The sequence below is a fragment of the Phyllobates terribilis genome, unplaced genomic scaffold, assembly GCF_046119375.1.
Source record: "Phyllobates terribilis strain yellow unplaced genomic scaffold, ASM4611937v1 Scaffold_4__5_contigs__length_816908805, whole genome shotgun sequence".
NCBI classification, from domain to species: domain Eukaryota; kingdom Metazoa; phylum Chordata; class Amphibia; order Anura; family Dendrobatidae; genus Phyllobates; species Phyllobates terribilis.
This window is the reverse complement of record NW_027362764.1, coordinates 593,137,545-593,160,510: the sequence shown is the minus strand read 5'-3', so window position 1 is coordinate 593,160,510 and position 22,966 is coordinate 593,137,545. Positions and strand designations below refer to the sequence as shown.

Below are 22,966 nucleotides of genomic sequence, written 5' to 3'. Positions count from 1 at the left end.
TGCGTATTATTATTGCGGAAAAATACGCAGCATATCCATTAATTTTGCGGGTCTCGCAGCGTAATTGCCGCCATTGACTTGCATTGAATCGCATAATATCCGCAAGAGCACATGTGCACATGCGGATATTATGCGATTCTATGTGCGGATGATACCCGGGTCTGGAGAAGAGGAGACTCTCCTCCAGACTCGGGTACCATAGTACCTGTTAAAAAAAGAATTTAAAATAAAAAATAAAGATTATACTTACCTTCCGATGGCCCCCGGTGTTTTCTCCGCTATGTCCGGTCTGTTGTACTGCTCGTGATGGTCTAAAAGGACCTGCGGTGACGTAATTTAGTCATGTGACAGGTCACGCGACCGCTGACGTCGGCGGTCACGTGACCTGTCACATGACTAAACGACGTCACCGCAGGTCCTTTTAGACCACCGCGAGACATGGGGAGACGGGACGCGGCGGAGAAAACTCCGGGGGCCATCGGAAGGTGAGTATAATGTTTATTTTTTTACCATTTTTATTCTTTTTTTTAACTATTAACTTGGTCACACAACATAAATCCATGCCGGTTGCATGGATTTATATAGTGTGACCAAGTTGTCAAGCACTTTCCAAGTGATGCTAAAATCGCTTGGAAAAGTGCTTGATAACCTGCATGCGGAAATACATGTGAAGAACGCTTGACAAACGCTTCTACCTGGCAGGAAAAACGCATGTAAAATCCGCATGTACAATCCGCATGCGTTTTTCCTGCCAGGGAGAAGCGGAAAAAATAAACAGCATTTCTGCATCGTGGGCACTTAGCCTATCACATACATTAAGTGTATTTTTTTGTCTTTGTTTTTAATGGGTGAAAAGACGGTGAGTCAAACTTTTGTAATTTTTTTTTCATATTTTTAAAAACACTTTTTTCTACTTTTTACTGTATTTTGTTGTCTCTTTATGGGTCTTGAACCTGTGATTGTCTGATTTCTTGTACTTGTGTACCACAGTATTGCTGCATATAGCAAAAATCACAGTTGGCTTTTATAGGAGTACCACCATGACAGGGATGGGAGACTTCAGCAGATCCCCAGCCGTCATGGCAGCCCATCGGTGCACCACGATCTTTTGAACAGCGAACACCCTGGGCCCCGATTTATAAATGCTGTCACAAATTAACAGCACCATTTAACAGGTTACCAGCTTTGGTCGCAAAATACGCTCTACTCGTGGCTGTTAGAGGCACATGATGGCTGAATAACAAAGTCATCATCTGCTGGCAAAAATATGGGCTCAGCACCTGAACTTGCATAAAAAACTGGGAGCCAACATACGAGATGCCATTATGTCATATGTTGGTAAGGGTTTAAAGAGAAACTGTCATCAAGTTTTTGATATTCCAAGAGCAGCATGATGTAGGGGCAGAGACCCTGATTCCGGAGATATGTCACCTAATGAGCTGCTTGCTGCAGTTTTCATACAATCACAGTTATATCTGTTGCAGATCTACCACTTCTCTGAACGCTGAGCCCTATATAACCCCACCCACACCACTGATGGGCAGATTTATGTGTACACTGTGCATAGGCATAAAGCTGCCAATCAGTGGTGATGGTGGGGTTATACAGAGCTCATGTATATGGGCAGCAGGTTAACCAGTCCTGTAGTGATAATCTCCTGCTAATAAAACAATGATTTTACCAAAACTGCTTGTAAGCAGCCCAGTAATTGACACATCTCTGGAATCAGGGTCTCTGTCTCTACTTTATGCTTCTCTCAAGTTAGGTAGTAAAACCTGGTGACAAAATTTCCTTTAAAGCTTTTGTAACTTAGTTACTTAGCTATACTTGGGCTAATTAAAAGAGTTGCCCAATCCCATTATTTTTTTTTATAACAGCTTACAAAGATGTAAAATAACCAAAGCAGTAATGCTCATCTTACCAATCTCCTGCCGTCTATTAGATATTTACTCCGCTCCAGCGATCAGCCATTGACATGACATGTGGTGGTGAACCCCCTATAACATTGCCAGAGCTGGGTAAACATAGATCTGTGAGGGACCTGAGAAGCGTCGGCATGAAATTGGTAAGGTGACTGGTCCTTCTTTGGTTATTTTAGACCAATATTAGCTGCTTAAAAAAATAAAACCCAACTTCTTACAGTATGACTTGTAGTCCTATATCACTTTATGGCCACATTCACACACTCAGTATTTGGTCAGTTTTTTACATCAGTATTTGTAAGACAAAACCAGGAGTGGGTGATAAATACAGAAGTGGTGACGTGTTTCTATTATACTTTTCATCTGATTGTTCCTCTCCTGGTTTTGGTTTACAAATACTGATGTAAAATACTGACCTAATACTGCATGTGTGAACGTGGCCTACAATGTATATAATCAGTCAGCACTTAGCATGATCACATCACCATTTTGTACCATTCACTAATGTTTTCTTTATGTGTTATTCATATAATTCCGGTGCCTCCCTCAGCAAAAAGTTTAAAGGAAAAAAAAAAGTCCAAAATTAATGAGTAATTCGAAACGGTCAGGCTGGTGACATCTACCTAAAAAAAAAGCTGATCGCATATACCGGAAACTCATAGGAAGTCTTTTCTCTGGGTCGTTGGCCCGGCTCCAGTTCTTTGTTTGTCATTGTGGAAATTAACTGACAGTGTGCAGTGATTATCGTCACTGTCAAAACAGACTTCTCCATGTGAGCTTCCTGCCTGGACAGTCACTGGAAAGTCTCAGGCCTATCACCTACATTCCTCCAGTGAGAAGAAGCAGGAGGACCCTTTGGTCTTCTCCAGATTCGCAGACAAGTGAAGCTGTCCGTTCTCAGTCTCATCTCCCTGACAAATTGCACGGGATTCTTTAAATATTCAGCATTTTGTTCCTCAGTAAGCAAGGACATACTGATTTATTTTTTTCTATACATCAAATCTTCTCCAGTAAATTGCGGCTCTCGTGCTGTATGGGTGTCATCTACTGAATTACATTTTTATTGACTAAGCCTGCAGCTAGGTTTTGTATAGATTTTAAGCTCTTTTCGTGCCACACGTAACCTTTTTCTGCTTTATTGTTTATCCAATGACAAAATAACCATTAAAAGCTTTTTGCTTTCTTAGCTGTTGTCAAAACCCCTATTCCAAGGCCAATCTTCTTCCTGATGTTTTCTTGTGTATTCGCGCTTTTGAAAGGTATGAGTGACAAAGGCAAAGATTTCTGATTATTAACAACACAAAAGCGCCCAAATTACTCTTTTTTTTTTCATTGTGCGGGAGAAACATGGTTGGCGATGCCCTCAAAAGAGTTAAATGCCATTTTGCCTTGAAATTCAATTGAAATGAGCTAAAGTGGTCAAATGTTAGATGTGGTCTACGACTGGCTTCCAGAAGACATTGCTTTCAGACAATTATCAGTTTTCCTTCTATCTCTAGTTCATTACCTTTTTTCGAGAACGTTTTTAGGAGGCTTGTCCAGATTTTCCGGCTCAGGTTTGACATTTTGAGCATCATTGTCTGAAAATAAGTTTTGCGTCGGTGAAATGGTTTGTGCTAGCGATGTCTCCTCTGGAAGAACGTTCTTGCTCTCCCCTATGATTCCACTTAAGGCTCAACGACTGCTAAGTTCAATTGTTAAAAGAAGCGAGATTGTTTAGAGTTTAGATCTCACCAGACAAGTGGGATTTGTTTCTTCCATTTCAGTTATCAAAAAAGTTGAACCCTTTGCCCCTACATTACTAATTGTAAACCTTTCAAAACCTAAACGAGTCGTTTAGACGGAGCCGGAGCGAAAAAAAAGGTTTTATGTCGAGCGAAATGTCTGCTGATAATGGTGCGAGTGTGTATAACAGACATATTCTGTTACATTTCAGGGACCAGCAGGAGCACTCGGGGGATCCAGATTATGCAAGACAAGATTTCTTGAGGATGTTTATCACGCAAGTGTGTACAGAAGCGTACGTGAAGGGCAGCCTCTCCTAAATGGTAAGGTCACCAAGAAAGACTATTTTTTTCTAGTTCTACATCTTGTTGTATTACTGATTTGTCTTTGATGAAACGTTATAGTCATTTACAAACACCTATTGCTATATAATAGTGTATATATAATGACTTGACGTTTAGGTGTGAGCAAAATATTAGCACATTGCATATAACATGACAACTATTTACATATCTTTAACTGTTCTATTAATTGCACTTTTTTACGCATTCATTTGTTCATTAGCATTAGGTGTTCACCTTTTTAAGCTTGCCTTAAACCCCTTGATTAGGAATGTTCTCTGATTTCCACAAATCTTACTTGTTAGGAAGGTCCCTTGCCAATAACCTAATCGCAAAGTATTCCAGTTCTAGAAATCCCAGAAGTTGCTAAAAAAAAATCTGTAAGACAATCTGTCAATAAGTGTTCAGCTTTCCTGCAGCACCCCCGCAGGAAAGATGAAGCATTACCCAGTTGTTATTCACATGGATCTGAATCTCTGTAAGGGAGGAAAGGACAAGTCCTCCGCTGCGAGAGACACTCTTTGTAACTAAACTCTTGCAAAAAAAATTAAAAAAATCCTAAATGCATATATAAAAATGAGAGTCTTTTAATTAACTATCTATTTAGAATCGGCCACCATGTATCGAATGATTGTCTGCAACAGTACACGTAGTTTATGAGTTGTCAGGCATCACATAAAACCTTGACACTTTTAAAGGGAACCTGTCAGCAGGTTTTTTGCTGTATAATCTGACAGCAGCGTGATATAGGGACAGAGACCCTGATTCGATTGATGTGTCATTTAGTTTACTGGGTGCAGCAGTTGTGATAGAATCAGATCTAGCAGAGCTCAGAATGCTAAGCTGTGTATAACCCCGCCCACACCACTGATTGGCAGCTTTTTGTGTACACTGTACAGTATGTTGACAGAAAGCTGCTAATCAGTGGTGGGGGCGGGGTTACACAGCACTTGACTGGGAGGCACGAGACACCTCGTCCTCTAAGTGTTAAAACACAGATTTTATTGAAACAGCAAAACACAGTCCAGTAAGTGACACATCGCTTTGTCCCTACATCATGCTGCTCTCAGATTACATAGCAAAAACCTGCTGGCAGATTCCCTTTTAAATTATTGGTTGAAATGGTGTAAAACAGGCAATTTTGGATAACTTTTATTTTTAGTCGTTTCTGCTTTAACATCAGCTGTAGGCAAAGCTATAGTGTGTGTCTCGGGCTCATATATGCATCTATCGGACCCTAAACTGTCATAGATTTACCTACTTTCTCATTTATGATTATTTCAGAGACTCAGATGTTTCAGTCTGTTTCCAATAATTCCACATACTTTACACTTCAATTCTCTTTGTTCAGGCTGACTACTGTGTACATTGAAATGCCACAACCCAAACCCAGTGGATTATGTAGAGCGGCTATCCTCCACAACAAGAACAAAATGGTTATAAACTAAAAACGGCTGAACTGCTTTTGTGAAAAAGATTTTCGGGTACTTGCTACATGCCTGATCTTTAATAAGGTTGGAGATCCTTGGACAAGTGGAAAATAAATATTTCAATAGTTTAAAACAAAAATGAATAATGAAATAACCAAGGGAAGTGCACTGATTGTTCCATTTCCTCAAGTGCACCCTTAATTGAATCTTCTGAGTATTTCAGAATTACAGATAAGCAATTATATGTGCTGCAGAAAATATAGCCACCTTTAGAGCATTCATGGAACTTTCCAATGGTTTGGGGAATTTCTTGCAATAAAGAGAGTTAATTTGATTTTTGGTAGTTTGCATACTATTTTCTTGTCATTACCATTTACCATCTTATTATGTACATCTAGGTTGTCAGGACAGCTTAACTGGTTAATAAGTAATTTCCTATTTTCATTTTGCTTGGTAAAACACCATTAGGTGGGATGTGAGCATGGAACGAGTCTGCAGCGTGTAAATAACATTTGTAATTTCCTGCAAATAAAATAAAATTTATACTCTCCTGCTATTGTAATCCATAGTGCATTTTACTTGCGCAAATCTGCAGTTAAAATCCACAGAAATGTAATCTTGTGTGTATTTACCCTGACACAACACCTATGGGTAAAGGCCCTCATACACTTTAGACCATACATGTCAAACTCTGGCCCATGGGCCAAATCTGGCCCGCGACACCATAACCACCACCCCTATGTGGTGCCCATAATTCTGTATGGAGGACTATGTGGGGCACATTATACTGTATGGAGGACTATGTGGGGCCCATAATACTGTATGGAGGACTATGTGGGGCACATTATACTGTATGGAGGACTATGTGGGGCCCATAATACTGTATGGAGGACTATGTGGGGCCCATTATTCTGTATGGAGGACTATGTGGGGCCATTATACTGTATGGAGAACTATGTGGGGCCATTATACTGTATGGAGGACTATGTGGGTCCCATAATTCTGTATGGAGGACTATGTGGGGCCCTTTATTCTGTATGGAGGGCTATGTGGGCCCATTATTCTGTACAGAGGACTATGTGGGGCACATTATACTGTATGGAGGACTGTGTGGGCCCCATTATACTGTATGGAGGACTATGTGGGGCCCATTATTCTGTATGGAGGACTATGTGGGGCCATTATACTGTATGGAGAACTATGTGGGGCCATTATACTGTATGGAGGACTATGTGGGGCCCATTATTCTGTATTGAGGACTATGTGGGGCCAATTATTCTGTATGGAGGGCTATGTGGGCCCATTATTCTGTACGGAGGACTATGTGGTGCCCATAATACTTTATGGAGGACTATGTGGGGCCCATTATTCTGGATGGAGGACTATGTGGGGCCCATTATTCTGGATGGAGGACTATGAGGGGCCCATTATTCTGGATGGAGGATTTTGTCAGCCCCATTATTCTGTATGGAGGGCTATGTGGGGCCCATTATACTGTATGGTATGGAGGACTATGTGGGGCCCATTATACTGTATGGAGGACTATGTGGTGCCCATTATTCTGTATGAAGGACTATGTGGGGCCCATGATTCTGTATGGAGGAGTATGTGGGGCCCATTATTCTCTATGGAGCACTATGTGAGGTCCATTATTCTGTATGGAGCACTATGTGAGGCCCATTATACTGTATGCAGGGCTATGTGGGGCCCATTACTCTGTATGGAGGACTATGTGGGGCCATTATGCTGTATACTGGTTGGCCCGCGACTTTGTCCAAGTTTTTAATTTTGGCCCTCTGTGTGTTTGAATTTGACTACCCTGCTTTAGACTAACTAGACAATTTGATCGGCAGACAGTCTAATGTGTATTAGGAGCCTTTAGCTTCTTCCCGGACACATGATGTCATGTCGGGGGAGAGAAGGAACCGGCCTGATTGATTTCCAGCTGCTGATCCTTTTGTCCTCTGCTGAGCATAGTGTTCCTACATAAGGTGGAGTCAGTGAAGATAGTTGTCAGCCAAACAGTTATCTAATGTATATAGGGGCCCTAAGACCAAAGGGGTCAAATATGCTGTCGATTTGCTGCATTTGGAAATCCAGAGCAGAAATGTAGCAGATTTGTAGCAGATTTTATACTCTGCATTGCAAAGGGTTAAATACCCTGTAAAATTCTGCAGCAAAAATTGACCGTCTGCGGTTGTAACATTATTTAGATTGGAATAGATTCAGATTTTATGAAATGTTTTATTCAGAGGATTTCGTTTACTCAAAAAAAGTTTAGCTTTGCTTCCACCATACAAGCATGAACAATGCAAGATGTTCGGCCAACAATGCAAGACATATGTGACACCATACAACATTTTTGGAAAAAAGGGCAAATTGATCAAATTATTTAGTGGAAAAAGATATTTATGTCTGAAAACATAGTAACTATTCTGAAGAAAAAAAGTTTATGAGTTCATGAAAAATACATAATTACAAATGTAACAACAGAGGGGGAAGTGGATTGGTCTGGAATAGTTTACCTAAGACATTGGCAGAGCATTTTGTAGGGCGGACACTGTTTACTTTCACACATTGGTCAGGGCTAGTCAGTTGGTCAGGTATTGTTCAATGTCACACACTGGTCAGATAATGTTTATTTTTACACATTGGTCGGCCATTGAATTGGTTTACTTTAACATGTATCACTAATTTAATTAAATTGTACTAATCCTAACTGCCATTCTCAGGTGAGGAGACCAAGACATTGCCCTTTTTTTCAAAAAATGTTTTATGGTGTCACATGCATCTTGCATTGGTGGCCTAACACCTTGTATTGTTCCTACTTGTATGGTGAAAGCAAAACTGAACTTTGGGATCCTGAAAAACGTAGCAAAAAAGCAGCAAAAAATCAGCAAAACCTGCTTTCTGTCTGCTGCTTTTTTTTTACCGCTAATAGAGATCAGGTTTTGGCTGCAGAAAAAAAGCAGCAAAAAAGCAACATGTGAACATAGTCTAAATATTCTGACCAACGCACAAGGATCAGTCTTTCATTCGATTATTGTCATGGACACATTGCACTGGATTACTCCTCCATTATTTCTTACGCTGCATTCACACAGCCTGTTCGTGGCCAGAAAAAGATGGCTGATAGGCAACTTGTAAGCTGATCAGCGGTTGTTTTTGTAGGCTGTTTAGAGAGGCCGATCGCACTTCCATGTGCAGAGAATAGTCGTTAATACGATGCGTGTAGAATGCCATTGTTCTTGGCAGCACATATCTAATTACTGAGGACGATGTGCTACCGAGAACGATGATTTTCTTTGTTGTTCGTTGGGCGATTGGTAATGTGAACGAGTATTCATAGGAACGTTCGTTCCCAATTATCAGCCAGCACCATTAGTTTCCATTTTTGAAACAACAGTCATTTTTGGCGGTTCAGTCCCCGAATTGATTATGCAAACACACATTATGGTTATTTTGTCTGTGAGATTGTTGCTGCTTAGTTAATTTAGATGTGGTTGAGCTGATAAAAAGGTTCGGTTTCCAGTGCTTTGAAGTAGATTACAAGGACCCATCTCCCTTCCTTTAGTTTCCTATCTTGCATATAAATCTTGCTAGATGGATTGAGAAGGTGCCAGAGGAATGGATTCTTGAAACAAAAAGCTATAGACTTGATTTACCTTGACTGTGTATAGCTATAGCTCACAGTAATGATATTTTCACATAGCATTTTGCATTTTTCAACTGTAATTGAAACTTAAATGTAGGAGGAAATGATGAACGGAGATGTTTTCTGAATTAAGGTACTCAGTTCCTCCACTGCTTTAATCGCTTAATGCATACATTTATAAAAGGTGATCTGTTTAGGAAAAGAAGCGAATTTCAAATTAGACCGGATGTGTCAGGTTTTTAGAGAATTAAGGGTAGATAATTCTATCCTAATGCAACAGTCTATCCTAATTTGGTTTTTACTTTGTCCATATTAGTAGATGGAGCTCAGGTCTTTTTTGTCAATTACCAATTCTTTTTAATTAGGCAATAGCATGCAAGTGCACTTCTTTGTAATAAGCTCTATTAATGGTCCAGAAAAGCATTTTGTTTCATGACCACAAGTGACATAGTGCTCGATTATAAGACTTGCATTAATGAAACTTAACTTTCATTTAAAGCGCAAGAATCTTACCACCATTCTCACGAGATATGCTGTGAGAATAGTATTGTGCTTTGTCTTTAAGAGAATTTCTTACTTTAAACTTAAGAAAATAAATAGCATTGTGGGCTGGACCAATAGGGATAAGAATGCAGAAATAAAAGAGGAAATAATTAAAGACAGAGGTGTTTGTAATATATGAACTAAAATAATTTAAGTATTTCATTGGAATACAACTGAATAGTTTTAAATACATTAGACATAGTGGTACAATGTTGGTTTCCCACGTATGATGCGGGCTCAGGAGCTGAGCCTACATCATATCTTGCTGATAACAGCAGATAAATTTAAAAAATCCTCCCCTCTCCTTTAAAAAATAAATAACATATATAAAAATAAACATATTTGGTATTGCTGTGTCTGATTTTGGAAATTAAAAAATTGAATAACGTGTATGGTAAAGGACGTGAAGAGAAGAAAAATCTTTTTGGTTGCGACCATAAAAAAGTGCAATAAGAAGGAATCAAATTGTTATACAGTATCTACCCCAAAATAATAACTGCATCTCGCCATGCAAAAGACAAGCTCTCACACAGCTCCATCAATGTAAAAATGGCGACACAAATCACTTTTTTTAAAAAACAAAAATTACAAGTTTGGTATCACCACAATCGCACTGACCCATGGAATCATATTGCTGGATTATTTTTATCTCACAATGACCGCCATAAGAACAGAAGACAAAAACAATGGCGGAATTGTGTTTCAGAAGTACAACTCATCCCGCAATAAATGAAAGCCCTCCTATGGCTGTGTCAAGGGAGAAGTAAAGTTATGGCTCTGGGGAAAGAGGGGAGGAGAAAATGATAAATCTCCCTGATAAAGGGGTTGTTTCATGAGACCAGCTTCTTTTCACATAGTATCAGACAGTCAGAGGAAGCTGCACTTGACCATACGTTTCTCCTGCCATGTTTGCTTTATGGAAAATGTAATATTACCCGCTGGGCATTTAAATGAATGGCCCCGTCTGTAAAGTTTGAATGGGGTGTAAAGAACAGAAGCTGCTCTTAGAGATGGGTCTCAAATCTAAATCTGAGGGGCAAATAGGGTTCCCCATTCTACAATGTCAGACATGTGAGATAACTTTTTTAAAGGGAATCTGTCAGCCGGTTTTTGCTACCTCATCCGAGAGCAACATGATGTAGGAAAAGAAACCCTGATTCCAGCAATGTATCATTTAGCTTACTGGGTACAGTAGTTATTACAGCAGAGCTGAGAAAGCTAACCCTACCCACACCGGGCTCTGTATTTACATAGTCTATTAACAATGAGCTGCTTATCACAGGAGGGGGCTTGGTCGGACCAGGAGGTGTGTGCCAGCTAGTTACAGCAATGATAATGGCCTAGTGATAAAACCTTCATTGTAAGTAAACAACAGCACACAGCCTGATAAGTGACACATCACTGAATTCTGTGTTTTAACCCCTACGCCATACTGTCCTCAGATTACACAGCCAAAATCTGTTGATAGATTCCCTTTAAATGTCTCATTTTTGGAAGATATGTATTTTAAAAGAATACAATTGTACTAGAGAATGGGTGGTCTCTGTAAATCAATGTCACATAATTATGTACAATAATATCATTATTCTTTGGAGGTGGTAAATCACCTGAAATAATGAACCCCACTGCAGGAATGGTCAGACAAGTCTAGGAACACAAATATTCAGCTCATTTGTTGGAGCTGCAAGTCGACTTTAATCCCATCCTGCCTCACTGAATTGTCAGTAATCTTCATTGGTGCTTGGAAACAGCGCTGAGCAGCAGATAACCAACTAATTAATTCATTTTTAAAATAGAATTGCCATCAGCAACTGAATTTAAATGAAGAAAGAACGGCTTTAAGTTTCGTGCCACCAAAACATACCTTATATAAGTGTGCCGGCATTATATATCTGCACGGAAGAACAGCTCTTCCATTTCCAGAAAAAAATGGCTTTTCTCACACTACTTCTTAGATTTGCAGAATATTGAAAGAACTCATCAGTTCCCACCTTAAGGGATATTTGATAGTTTAGCTCTGTATGGAAATTATAACTCAGTATTTATGCCGAGAATATCAAAGAAACTCACCTGTTGAGTTCTTTTTAAAAAGATAATCATCTACAACTCTTTTATCGCAAATTTGCTTTAGATTTACACCACTGGGAAGCTACCATAACGATGCGTTATTAAGGGTCTATGGAGATTCTGGGGAAATTCAGAGCTCATCAGTGAGTAAAAATTCATCTAGTCATTAGGCAGTCCTCCACCTTACCAATTTCGCCTCATCCCCTTCTATGTTATGAAGTACTCGTATCAGCTTTGGCTTTTGTTTAGCCAAGGGCATGGATTGAGTCGGAAAATGCTGGATCTCAAGTTTGTACAAAAGCCATTGTCACCCAAAAAGCCGAAATAAAGAAGAACCAGTATTGACAACCCTACATCAGGATTTCATCTTTTACCATTTCAGTGACATTACTGGCTACCTGTTCCTTGGACCGAAGAGAACAAATCACAAGAAACTTGTGCTGCCAGAAGGTTCCATTCTTTAAAGTGGTTATTGGTCAATAATCTGAAATAAAGGGAATCTGTCAGCAGGTCTTGCTATGTAGTCTGAGAGCAGAATTATGTAGGGGCTAAGAGCCTGAATCTTGTTCTGTATCACTTACTGGGCTGTGCGTGGCTGTTCAATAAAATCAATGTTTTATCAGCAGGAGATTATCACTAAAAGGCTCAGGTGTCTCTTGCCTTCTAGTTCAACCCTATCCTCATCACTGATTAGCAGATTTCTGTCAATGTAAAGTGCGCAGAGAAAGCTGCCAATCATTGGTGTGGGCGGGGTTATACGAGGCGTAGCATTCTGAGCACTGCTAGATCTACAGTGAAGAAAACAGTGATTGTATCAAAATGACAGCAATTGACACATCACTGGAATCAGGGTCTCATCCCCTACATCATGATGCTCTCAGATAACAATAACAAAGCAAAGCCCTGGTGACAGATTCCCTTTAAGAAAACTAAGGTGATCTTAGAATTTCTCATTTAATTCATGCCATGTCTGTACCCAGACATGCGAATTGAATGGTTAGAATAAATGGGGTAACAAAGCAGAAGCCATGTAACAACCTTTGTAAAGACATCCACTATCTGTATGCTTTGTTAGGCAGAAGAGGAATCGCACAGGGGGGTCATTCTCTATGAAATAGAATGGAGAGCCTGTCTGTAACAGCAGCTACTTTTTTGGGGAGAATTTTTTCCTCTTTAGCCTGGCATTTAAAAGACCGCAATGCAATGCCATATTTCGTATACTGAAGAGTTGCTGTAGAAGAAATATATGGCAAATTGCTACTTCCCCCATTGATAACAGCTGATTGCCAGGGACCAAGAAAGCTCCATCACCAACCACTTCAAAAAGGATGTCTGTAAATTGTGTCCAGAGAGGTAGAGAACTTTAACTGTAATGCCACCTATAGGAAGCAGCAATCCTAAAAGTCAATATCAACCCTCCAATGAGCCTTGTCTTATGACTTAGGATAAAAGCCAAAACCAAAATCTCAATTTGCAGACACTGTTTCGAGGTACTGCTCTCGTTAGTGCAAAGTATGAGATCTGGTTTGGCTGGGTGAGAGGCGTCTGAATCCAAGGGGTAACGTTTCTCCTTTTGGAGAGTGACATGTCAAGCCTGACATGCCAAGGTGAGGAGACTTTTAAGACTTGCAATGCTCCTCTGGGAAATATGCAAATTGTCTCTTCAGACAGGAAGAGGACTAGAAAGGATGTCTAAAAGAGTTATTCCAGTCCGGGACATTTATGGCATATGCACAGGATATGTCATAAATGTTTGATAGCTGGGGAATGCAAAGCTCGGACCTGAATCTATCATGAAATTGGGATCCCGTCAACAAGAATGGAGAGATGGACACGCATGTGCTGCTCTATACTCACTTTTTTGGAGTTCCAACCTTCTTTAGAACCCCCGTACAAATAAATGGGGAAACACGCATGCGCTGCCACCGTTACACCAACAGTGCTCCAGATGGGACAACCCTTTTATGTTCCCATGACGTTGAAATCTTACCACATTAGCTGTCATCGTCTAATCACGAGCCTATAATCTGCCATCCCCGCGGCTGTAACTAGCAATAACACTGGAACTAGTAAGTCTGAAGGAGATCTGAAGTAGTTACAAAGATAATTATTATGTATGGTATATGCAGATGAGCAATCCATCACTGAGCAGTTCTTACAGCATATATTTAATTAAACCATCATTACAGAAGATTATCTTTGCCAGCAAAATATTTTCTGCTTATTCATCATGAGAATACCAATGACACAAGACAATGGCAGTTTCTTTTCTTGGCACTTGCTTCTGTGCCATGAAAAAAAATGAAGGGCAAAGCTTTCCCTTGAACTTCCTGTTGTAAAGATGTATGATTCTGTGTGAGGAAACTCTTGTGAGAACGTAGTGTGCTGTGCACTGCTGCCGGACTAATTGCCTAGTAGCCTTGTCTTCACAAAGCGCTCTTCAGTCTTGATTTGCATTCCTTCGGCTAAAAGTGAAATGAATGAGCCTTATGTGAAACGTGCAGGTCAGAATTCAGTGACCTCCGAAAATTATTGCTCAATAAGCACGTTTCAGTTATCTGCAGAAGCATCAGTCTTCACGGGTGCAAGTCTAGTGGGTGTAGGGGTTGCAGTCCCACCCGGGCCCTATTATGCCATTGTCAGGCGTCCAGAACTCAACCATGGCATCTATGTCAGATTTACGTGCTTTCGAATGGTTTCTGATAAATGCAGGCGGATGCTGTTGATGTATAATATGATGAATAGACACTGAAACCTTAGTGAAAAACAAGTGTGAATCCATCCCACCATTTTGCTCTGATGGGGTCTCCTTAGATTACAAAGTGTTGGCAAGGATATCCCATTATCTCAATGGGTGGAGGGGGGTCCTAGAGATAATTACAGGGGTTGTCATGTAAAAACAAGCACTGTTACAATTTGCTTGTTAATAAAAATCTTCTCAATTTGTAAAAGTGGAGTAATTTTTAACGTTATTGTTTCCTGCTCGTTGCTTCGGTCACCACTGATGGACAGCAGCACTGGCCGGTGGGCGCAGCGCTGACAATTCCTCTTCTATAGAGCCTGTTGTTCTGAAGCTGGCCAAATCGCTGGATTGAGCCAGCATCTGTGACACTGCACTCCTCTGATACGGCAGAGGCAAAGCTGCTTTAGTTTGCAGCATCGGGAGAGCAGCACAACCGCGGCAAAACTATGGCGCTGGAACTGTCAATCAATCAGTAGTCCACCGTGCCGAGGCAAGCAGGATGATGCGGGATGGGGAACAGTGTACTTCTGTTTAAGGGGCTGCAGTGCTAGCAGTTTGTCCTTTTCTCATTTTTCCCTATATAGAACTGCCCTGGCCATCTGTTTGTGCAGGGAACTGCAGGTCCATCCCATTCAGCTAAATTCGACTGAGGTTCTTGCTAAGTTGCTGGGTCACTGTCTAATAGAAACACAATGAAGGAAATGTAGTGCTACACCATTACTAAGGTTTCTTCATCCTCAGGAGTGACAAGAGTCCTAGGTGGCATCTCTCACTATCATAAAGTGATGATATATTCTATGTGCAAACCCCTTTATTACATGTCTTAGATTTATGATGTCATATTATGATATCAAGTAGTTTAGTGCTGCAATTGTGTAATTCATTACTTAATCCATGCTTAGTATTATTAATAGAAAAACGTACAGTACAGGGGATTTTATAGCAAAAATTTAAATTGGGCCCCTTTTTGTGATAGTTCACACCAACAGACACCAGTGCTTTTAGGGAGTGACCAAGCAATAAGTTCTTCTACCTGGACCTCTTATCTTCTGTGCTAGTGTCCAGCTGTCCATCCACTCCTCTGTATCCAAGAGGGGAGTGTGTCGTGCGTCCGTTCCTCTCTGCAGAGATTGACTTATAGGAGTGGGGTTATGAACATCGAAAACTGGGCTTTTTTCCAACTTCCATATGGTCCCATAGTAGGTGCATGGTCAGTCCTCATAGTCGGTGCATGCTCAATTCTCATAGTAGGTGCATGGTCAGTTCTCATAGTCGGTGCAAGCTCAGTTCTCAAAGTAGCCGCATGCTTAGTTCTCATAGTCGGTGCATGCTCAGTTCTCATAGTCGGTGCATGCTCAGTTCTCATAGTCGGTGCATGCTCAGTTCTCATAATCGGTGCATGCCCAGTTCTCATAGTCAGTGGGTGCATGCTCAGTTCTCATAGTCGGTGCATGCTCAGTTCTCATAGTCGGTGCATACTCAATTCTCATAGTAGGTGCATACTCAGTTCTCATAGTAGATGCATGCTCAGTTCTGATAATCGGTGCATGCTCAGTTCTCACAGTCTGTGCATGCTCAGTTATCATAGTCAGTGCATACTCAATTCTCATAGTAGGTGCATGCTCAGTTCTCATAGTCGATGCCGCCTGCTCAGTTCTCATACTCGGTACATGCTCAGTTATCATAGTAGATGCCGCCTGCTCAGTTCTCATAGTCGGTACATGCTCAGTTCTCATAGTCGGTGCATGCTCAGTTCTCATTGTCAGTGCATGCTCAGTTCTCATAGTCGGTACATGCTCAGTTCTCATAGTCCGTGCATGCTCAGTTCTCATAGTCGGTACATGCTCAGTTCTCCTAATCGGTGCATACTCAGTTCTCATAGTAGATCCCGCCTGCTCAGTTCTCATAGTCGGTACATGCTCAGTTCTCATAGTCGGTACATGCTCAGTTCTCATAGTCGGTGCATGCTCAGTTCTCATAGTCTGTGCATGCTCAGTTATCATAGTCAGTGCATACTCAATTCTCATAGTAGGTGCATACTCAGTTCTCATAGTAGATGCCGTCTGCTCAGTTCTCATACTCGGTACATGCTCAGTTCTCATAGTCGGTGCATGCTCAGTTCTCATAGTCAGTGCATGCTCAGTTCTCATAGTCGGTACATGCTCAGTTCTCATAGTTGGTGCATGCTCATGCTCAGTTCTCATAGTCGGTACATGCTCAGTTCTCATAATCGGTGCATACTCAGTTCTCATAGTAGATCCCACCTACTCAGTTCTCATAGTCGGTACATGCTCAGTTCTCATAGTCGGTACATGCTCAGTTCTCATAGTCGGTGCATGCTCAATTCTCATAGTTGGTACATGCTCAGTTCTCATAGTCAGTGCATGCTCAGTTTTCATAGTAGGTGCATGCTCAGTGCTCATAGTAGGTACATGCCCAGTTCCCATAGTCGGTGCATGCTTAGTTCTCATAGTCGGTGCATGCCCAGTTAGTCAGTGGGTGCATGCTCTGTTCTCATAGTAGGTGCATGCTTAGTTCTCATAGTCGGTGCATGCTCACTTCTCATAGTCAGTGCATGCTCATTTCTCATAGTCGGTGCATGCCCAGTTCTCATAGTCAGTGGGTGCATGCTCAGTTCTCATAGTAGGTGCATGCTCAGTTCTCATAGTCTGTGCATGCCCAGTTCTCATAGTCAGTGGGTGCATGCTCAGTTCTCATAGTAGGTGCATGCTTAGTTCTCATAGTCAGTACATGCTCAGTTCTCATAGTCAGTGCATGCCCAGTTCTCATAGTCAGTGGGTGCATGCTCAGTTCTCATAGTAGGTGCATGCTCAGTTCTCATAGTCGGTGCATGCCCAGTTCTCATAGTCAGTGGGTGCATGCTCAGTTCCCATAGTCGGTGCATGCTTAGTTCTCATAGTCGGTGCATGCCCAGTTAGTCAGTGGGTGCATGCTCTGTTCTCATAGTAGGTGCATGCTTAGTTCTCATAGTCAGTGCATGCTCATTTCTCATAGTCGGTGCATGCCCAGTTCTCATAGTCAGTGGGTGCATGCTCAGTTCTCATAGTAGGTGCATGCTCAGTTCTCATAGTCTGTGCATGCCCAGTTCTCATAGTCAGTGGGTGCATGCTCAGTTCTCATAGTAGGTGCATGCTTAGTTCTCATAGTCGGTACATGCTCAGTTCTCATAGTCAGTGCATGCCCAGTTCTCATAGTCAGTGGGTGCATGCTCAGTTCTCATAGTAGGTGCATGCTCAGTTCTCATAGTCGGTGCATGCCCAGTTCTCATAGTCAGTGGGTGCATGCTCAGTTCTCATAGTAGGTGCATGCTTAGTTCTCATAGTCAGTGCATACACCGTTCCCATAGTAAACATCCTTGGTTGTTACCTGTAGACACACAGTCAATACAACATATCCCTAAATGTTCAGTAAAACTGTTTTCCACTATCTGACCCCTCCTTATCCACATATTTTGAGCACACAAGATATCTCACCGAAATAAAGCATATATGAGATATTTTACCTCTCCCCTCTGCAGCCTGCAGGCTCACTCTGACTTTTAAAATGCTTCCATATTACAAAAGTGAAGCTAGAACTCATTATTATTGCTTTTCCCCCCCGTCCTTTTGCTATGACTAATTAATATGACGTATAAATAAATGCAGAGTTCTCAGCCATGGCTTCTAGTCATTTCCTAACCTTTTGCTACAGTGACTTGACTTTTTTACATTTATGAAAACCCATTGGATTTTTTTTCTTTGCTTCTGCTTTCATTATAGCTGCATCAATTTACAAAAATCTCCTTCAGCTTTAACTTCCAGATAACGTCTGTTGATTGTCCAAAATGATTATTAGTCATTTCCTGTATCTTTAGCCCACAGCCGTGGTTGTCTATTATAACGACAGAACTAGAAGTTCCAGAAATAGAAGCTTCCTTTTTTTTGGTATTTTGGCTGACTAATGTTTATCCATTGCTTACATATGATGCTTACATATGATGCAGGCACTTTTTAGTGCTTCTCTTTGCTGTAATTTCTCAGGCTACTGTTTGGAACATATTTCCTTATAAAACCGATACAGTTGCAAATAAGTGTCGCTGAATGGCAGAACACCCACTTCCCTACAGTGTATTCACATTAACCAAAGTATATTCACATAGCGTAAAGTGAGGCAACAACAGAGTATTCACAGGGAATATTGTGACAAGACAACAATTACAGCCAATTATCATACTTAATTGCTGTAATTAGAAAATCATTATATTTTATAATAAATTGTGCTTACAGATCCAAATAACTATAGCAAGTGCTACCTGACAGTTTTTGTATCAAAACACTATAAAGTCATGTAGCTACTTTCAAAAACACATCCATCCCTGAAGTCTATTTGATTTCACCCTTTCCTGGCCATAGGTTGACTGCTAAATTTTATAGTTTTTTTTTTCAGTTGCAGCTTATTTGATGATTATTTGGACTTCACCTTTAAATGGTTACTGTCATACTAACAAATTTTGCATAAATCAATAGTACAAGAGAATATAAGAAACTTTGTAATATATTTTATCAGAGGAATTTGCTTCTTTCTCCACTTATGAGCCTCTTCTTTTCCACTCTGCCTCTTGAACTAATCAACCACGGAGAGATACAGTTTAAATTTGTCTGCACACGTTGCATTTTTTCATCTTTCTACTCAGATTTGTCATAAAGCCTGAATGATTTCCTAGTACCAGAAAAGTGAATGAGATTCCTGAAGTCTGATGCACACGTTGCTTATTTTTTCCTTTCAGGTTTGCAGCATATTTAAATCTGCAGCGTGTCAATTCTTTTAGCGGTTTTGCTGCAGATTTCACCCATACTAATGAATGTTAAAAACGCATTCAAAAAATGCATCAAAAAAGTGTAAAAAATGAGTGTATTTTATGCTGCGCTTTTCCTGCCAACACATCAGTATTTGCAGCAGATACTGAACATGTGCACATCTTTACTCAGGAAAGATGGAGTGCTAGCTCCCAAAAAGATCAGATTACCGCTGCCTATTAGAGGCTTTGGAGAGTAGAAGGGAAGGGACGAGCAGAGACATACAGACCTTGCTGCTTCTTTCTAGTTAGTGTTTTCTCTCACCCAGTGCTGGATTCACAGCTATGCTGGATAGTACTGGGGTATGAGGTCCTCCTTGCTTCTGTTGCATCAACAGGTGTTGTATAGAGAGAAATGAGAGCAGGGTTACCACATTCTTTATGTGCTGTGATAGAGGGACATCATAGCAGTTAGTCACCGACTGAAAATTAGCGACAGAGCCTGCAAGGAGAAAACTGGTGAAACATGCAGCATGCAAGCTACAGTAGTGTGAAAACATGTTTACCTCCTTCCTGATTTCTTATTCTTTTGCATGTTTGTCACACTTAAATGTTTCAGATCACAAAACTCATTTAAAAATTAGACAAAGATAACCAAGTAAACACAAAATGCAGTTTTTAAATCAAGGTCTTTATTATTAAGGGAAAAAGAAATCCAAACCTACAGGGCCCTGTGTGAAAAAGTGATTGCCCTCCCCTTAAAACAAGAAGGGGGACAAACACTTTTTCACACCACTGTATATATTGTCTGGAAACAACATGAACATGAATCAATCGGTAACATTTCATTGGGGTTGTCTTCTGTTGGCTGTTTTGGTTCTCTGCTCACTTTGTTCTTTAGCAGTAGCTCCGGAGAATGAATAGCCATGTTAGCTAGCAGACATTACACTCTTACCATTGCCTCGTTCCATGGCTTTTATGTACTCGGCTTGTAAACACATTGCAGCCTATATAAGGTCTTTTTAAAATGTATGAGTTGTCATTTTGTAAAATGTACAGTCGGATCCCAGTTGTTTTTTTTTACCAGAATGGGTATGTGCAGAGCTAAATGCAAATCCTGCGTCATTGAAATGTTAATTTCAGCCAGGTCTTTCCCAGTCCTTAGAAGACTCCTGTAATTCGAGTGCTTTCATTTCTCCTGCAATCTGTCAGTGTGATATTTGCATACAGCCTGTCAGGTGAATTTTGTTTGCATGTATAATCAATAGACATTGAAATCCTGGTGTCAAGAAATGTTAGGAAAGAGACGCAAATCAAATGAAGTGCTGGTGCTAAATATAGAGCTCGCTATCTTCCCCTATTGTTTACCTAGTCGTGATAGTAGGAAATCCATGTTCAGCGATTGTTGTGAACACATTGTACAAAATAGGACAGCATACATGTATGGCTCAGATAGGAAAAAACCTGTCCTTACAGCATAAAAGGAGAATTTGGTTGGGCCCACCTACAACCAGAGATGGTGCAAATCGATTCGCAAGACCCCATCCAGCGGCCACATCAGTGATCTGCAAGCCGCCTCTTATACACCGGCATCCATGGCTCTTCTTTTGATTAGTCAGCCTGGTCACGATGTCACATGTGCATCACGCCAGGTGGGCTAATCAAAAGCGGAGCCAGGGACGCTGCACGGCAGCCACAGATTACCGACATGGCCACCGGCCCAGATCTTGCAAATCAATTCCCACCACCTCTACTTAGAAACTTGTATGACTACTTCATTTAAACCCCATTTTTGGGTATAAGGGCAGAGTGATTGGATTGCTTTTTGATTGGGATCTGGCGGCTCATGTCCTGCTAACTCTAGTATATAAAATAGCTTATTCTTACACAAGTTTTGGGGTTTTCCTGACATATTTCTTCCTTCATTAATAAAGGCTTGGAAAGAGTACCCCATTGTTCTTAACATAGGACCCAGCTTAAAGGGGTTGGCTACTTCATCTTTATTTCCAGATGTATTGGCAAAATTATTTTGTGCCACTCTCTAATATACATGTGTGATAGGTATTCCTTGCTTGTGAAACGTCGCCCGATAGTGTCGCCTTCCTCATAGACTACAAGAAGCTCCTGTTCTCAAACGGCTGTTGCTAGAGGAGCAGGTGACCTGACCTGCCAATCAGCCTCCTCCATTGGAAAAGCTGTTTTTCAATTGGATGAGACTAATGGACAGGTCTGGTCACATGTCCCCTATCAGCTGCCATTTTGAGAACAGGAGCTCCGTGCAATCTATGAGGAAGGCGGCACTATCAGGCGGCGTTTCACAAGCAAGGAATATCTATAATACTTATATACTAATAATTGCCACAAAATCATGTTAAAATAAAAATGAAGTGGAGAATTCCTTTAAATATACATTTTCTGCTTACATGTGCGACACTGGTTTGTACATGGTGACTTGCAATTCACATAAATGATCCTTATGAAAGTGCTGTGAGCAGATCAGGGCTACTGCCTCTGTAGGTGAGCATTGACAAGGTACATATCCTGCCATGAGCATTAGCTTTTACTGAATGTGAGGATGCCTTTAAAACAGAAAGGTCATGGCAGGTGATCTGCATTTAAGACTCCCATAAAATTCAGCTGTCACCGACATCTCCCGTCAACGAGACCGGCAGAGGTGAAGATGATGCATTGTCTGTTCTGACAAACGGATCTATAGGTGGTGATCAGCTGTGGTCTCTGGTGGCATGAGATGGCAGATGCCACACAAATCAGTGATCCTTGTAAAATTGACATTTTTTTCATGAGACTCAGAGGCAGCTTAATGTGGAGAGCACAGAAGGGCTAAGCTACAAGAAGCCGTGGTTTTCTGCACCCAAAAGCTTCTGAGATGCTCGGCTAACACCGTCCTGAGCATTTTCCAGTCTAAAGCTACTTCTATTAGTGAAGCAGTAAATCCATGATACAATGTTATTAGCAGACTCCCTGCTGGGCTCATGTCCTGGTTATAGCAGTCTGTATTCTGCCTATAGACTGCTTTCATATATGTACATCATTCTAAGAGTTCTTCCACATTGCGTTCAGGGACCCGTTCGGTGGCCCCATCAGAGCTTACATTCAAACCCCCTGCAAAACGGGATTCGGACGCATGCGCCGACAGGGCCATAGACTTGCATCATTTTCGGACATGTACGCCTACTGGAGGCGGACACTCAGATATAGTAGACTGCGTCTGGCTGTATGTCTCCAGTAGGTGTACACGTCTGAAAATGATGCACGCCAGAGCACACGTTCGCTCTGTCGACACCATTATAGTCTATGGCCCTGTCGCTGCATATGTCCGAATCCCCTTTTCTGGGGGGTTTGGATGAAAGCCCCGACGGGGCCCCCGGACAGGTATCTGACTGCAATGTGGAAGCACCCTGAGGCTATGGTCACACTACCGATTTCTCCACATTCAAGAAAAACCGTCTAATTATGCTGATCAGACTATCATTAGACTGTGATCAGACTTTGATCAGAGTGGCATCAGTTTTTCTCGGACGTGGAGATAAAAAAAAAGTTTCTCCATCTTCTCTATTCTGTAAGTCCTTTAAATCAGACCGCACTTGAATGTCATCCGAGTTCAGTCCGATCTTTTTCACAGACCCATAGACTTGCATTGCTGATTTTGATCCAACGAAAATCGGATATGTCTCCAGTTTGGAAAAAAATGGACGTTTGCACAGCCCCATAGAATATCATAGTT

At 41.1% G+C, this 22,966-nt stretch overlaps 1 protein-coding gene across 1 annotated transcript in view; it reads left to right on the top strand.

The window, feature by feature from the left end:
- CDH2 (cadherin 2) overlaps window positions 1-22,966 on the top strand; it is a 326,031-nt gene that overhangs the window by 41,633 nt on the left and 261,432 nt on the right. The window contains exon 2 of the mRNA XM_073679198.1: window positions 3,859-3,970. Within this exon, the coding sequence (XP_073535299.1) occupies window positions 3,859-3,970 (112 nt within the window). The remainder of the gene's footprint in view (window positions 1-3,858; window positions 3,971-22,966) is intronic.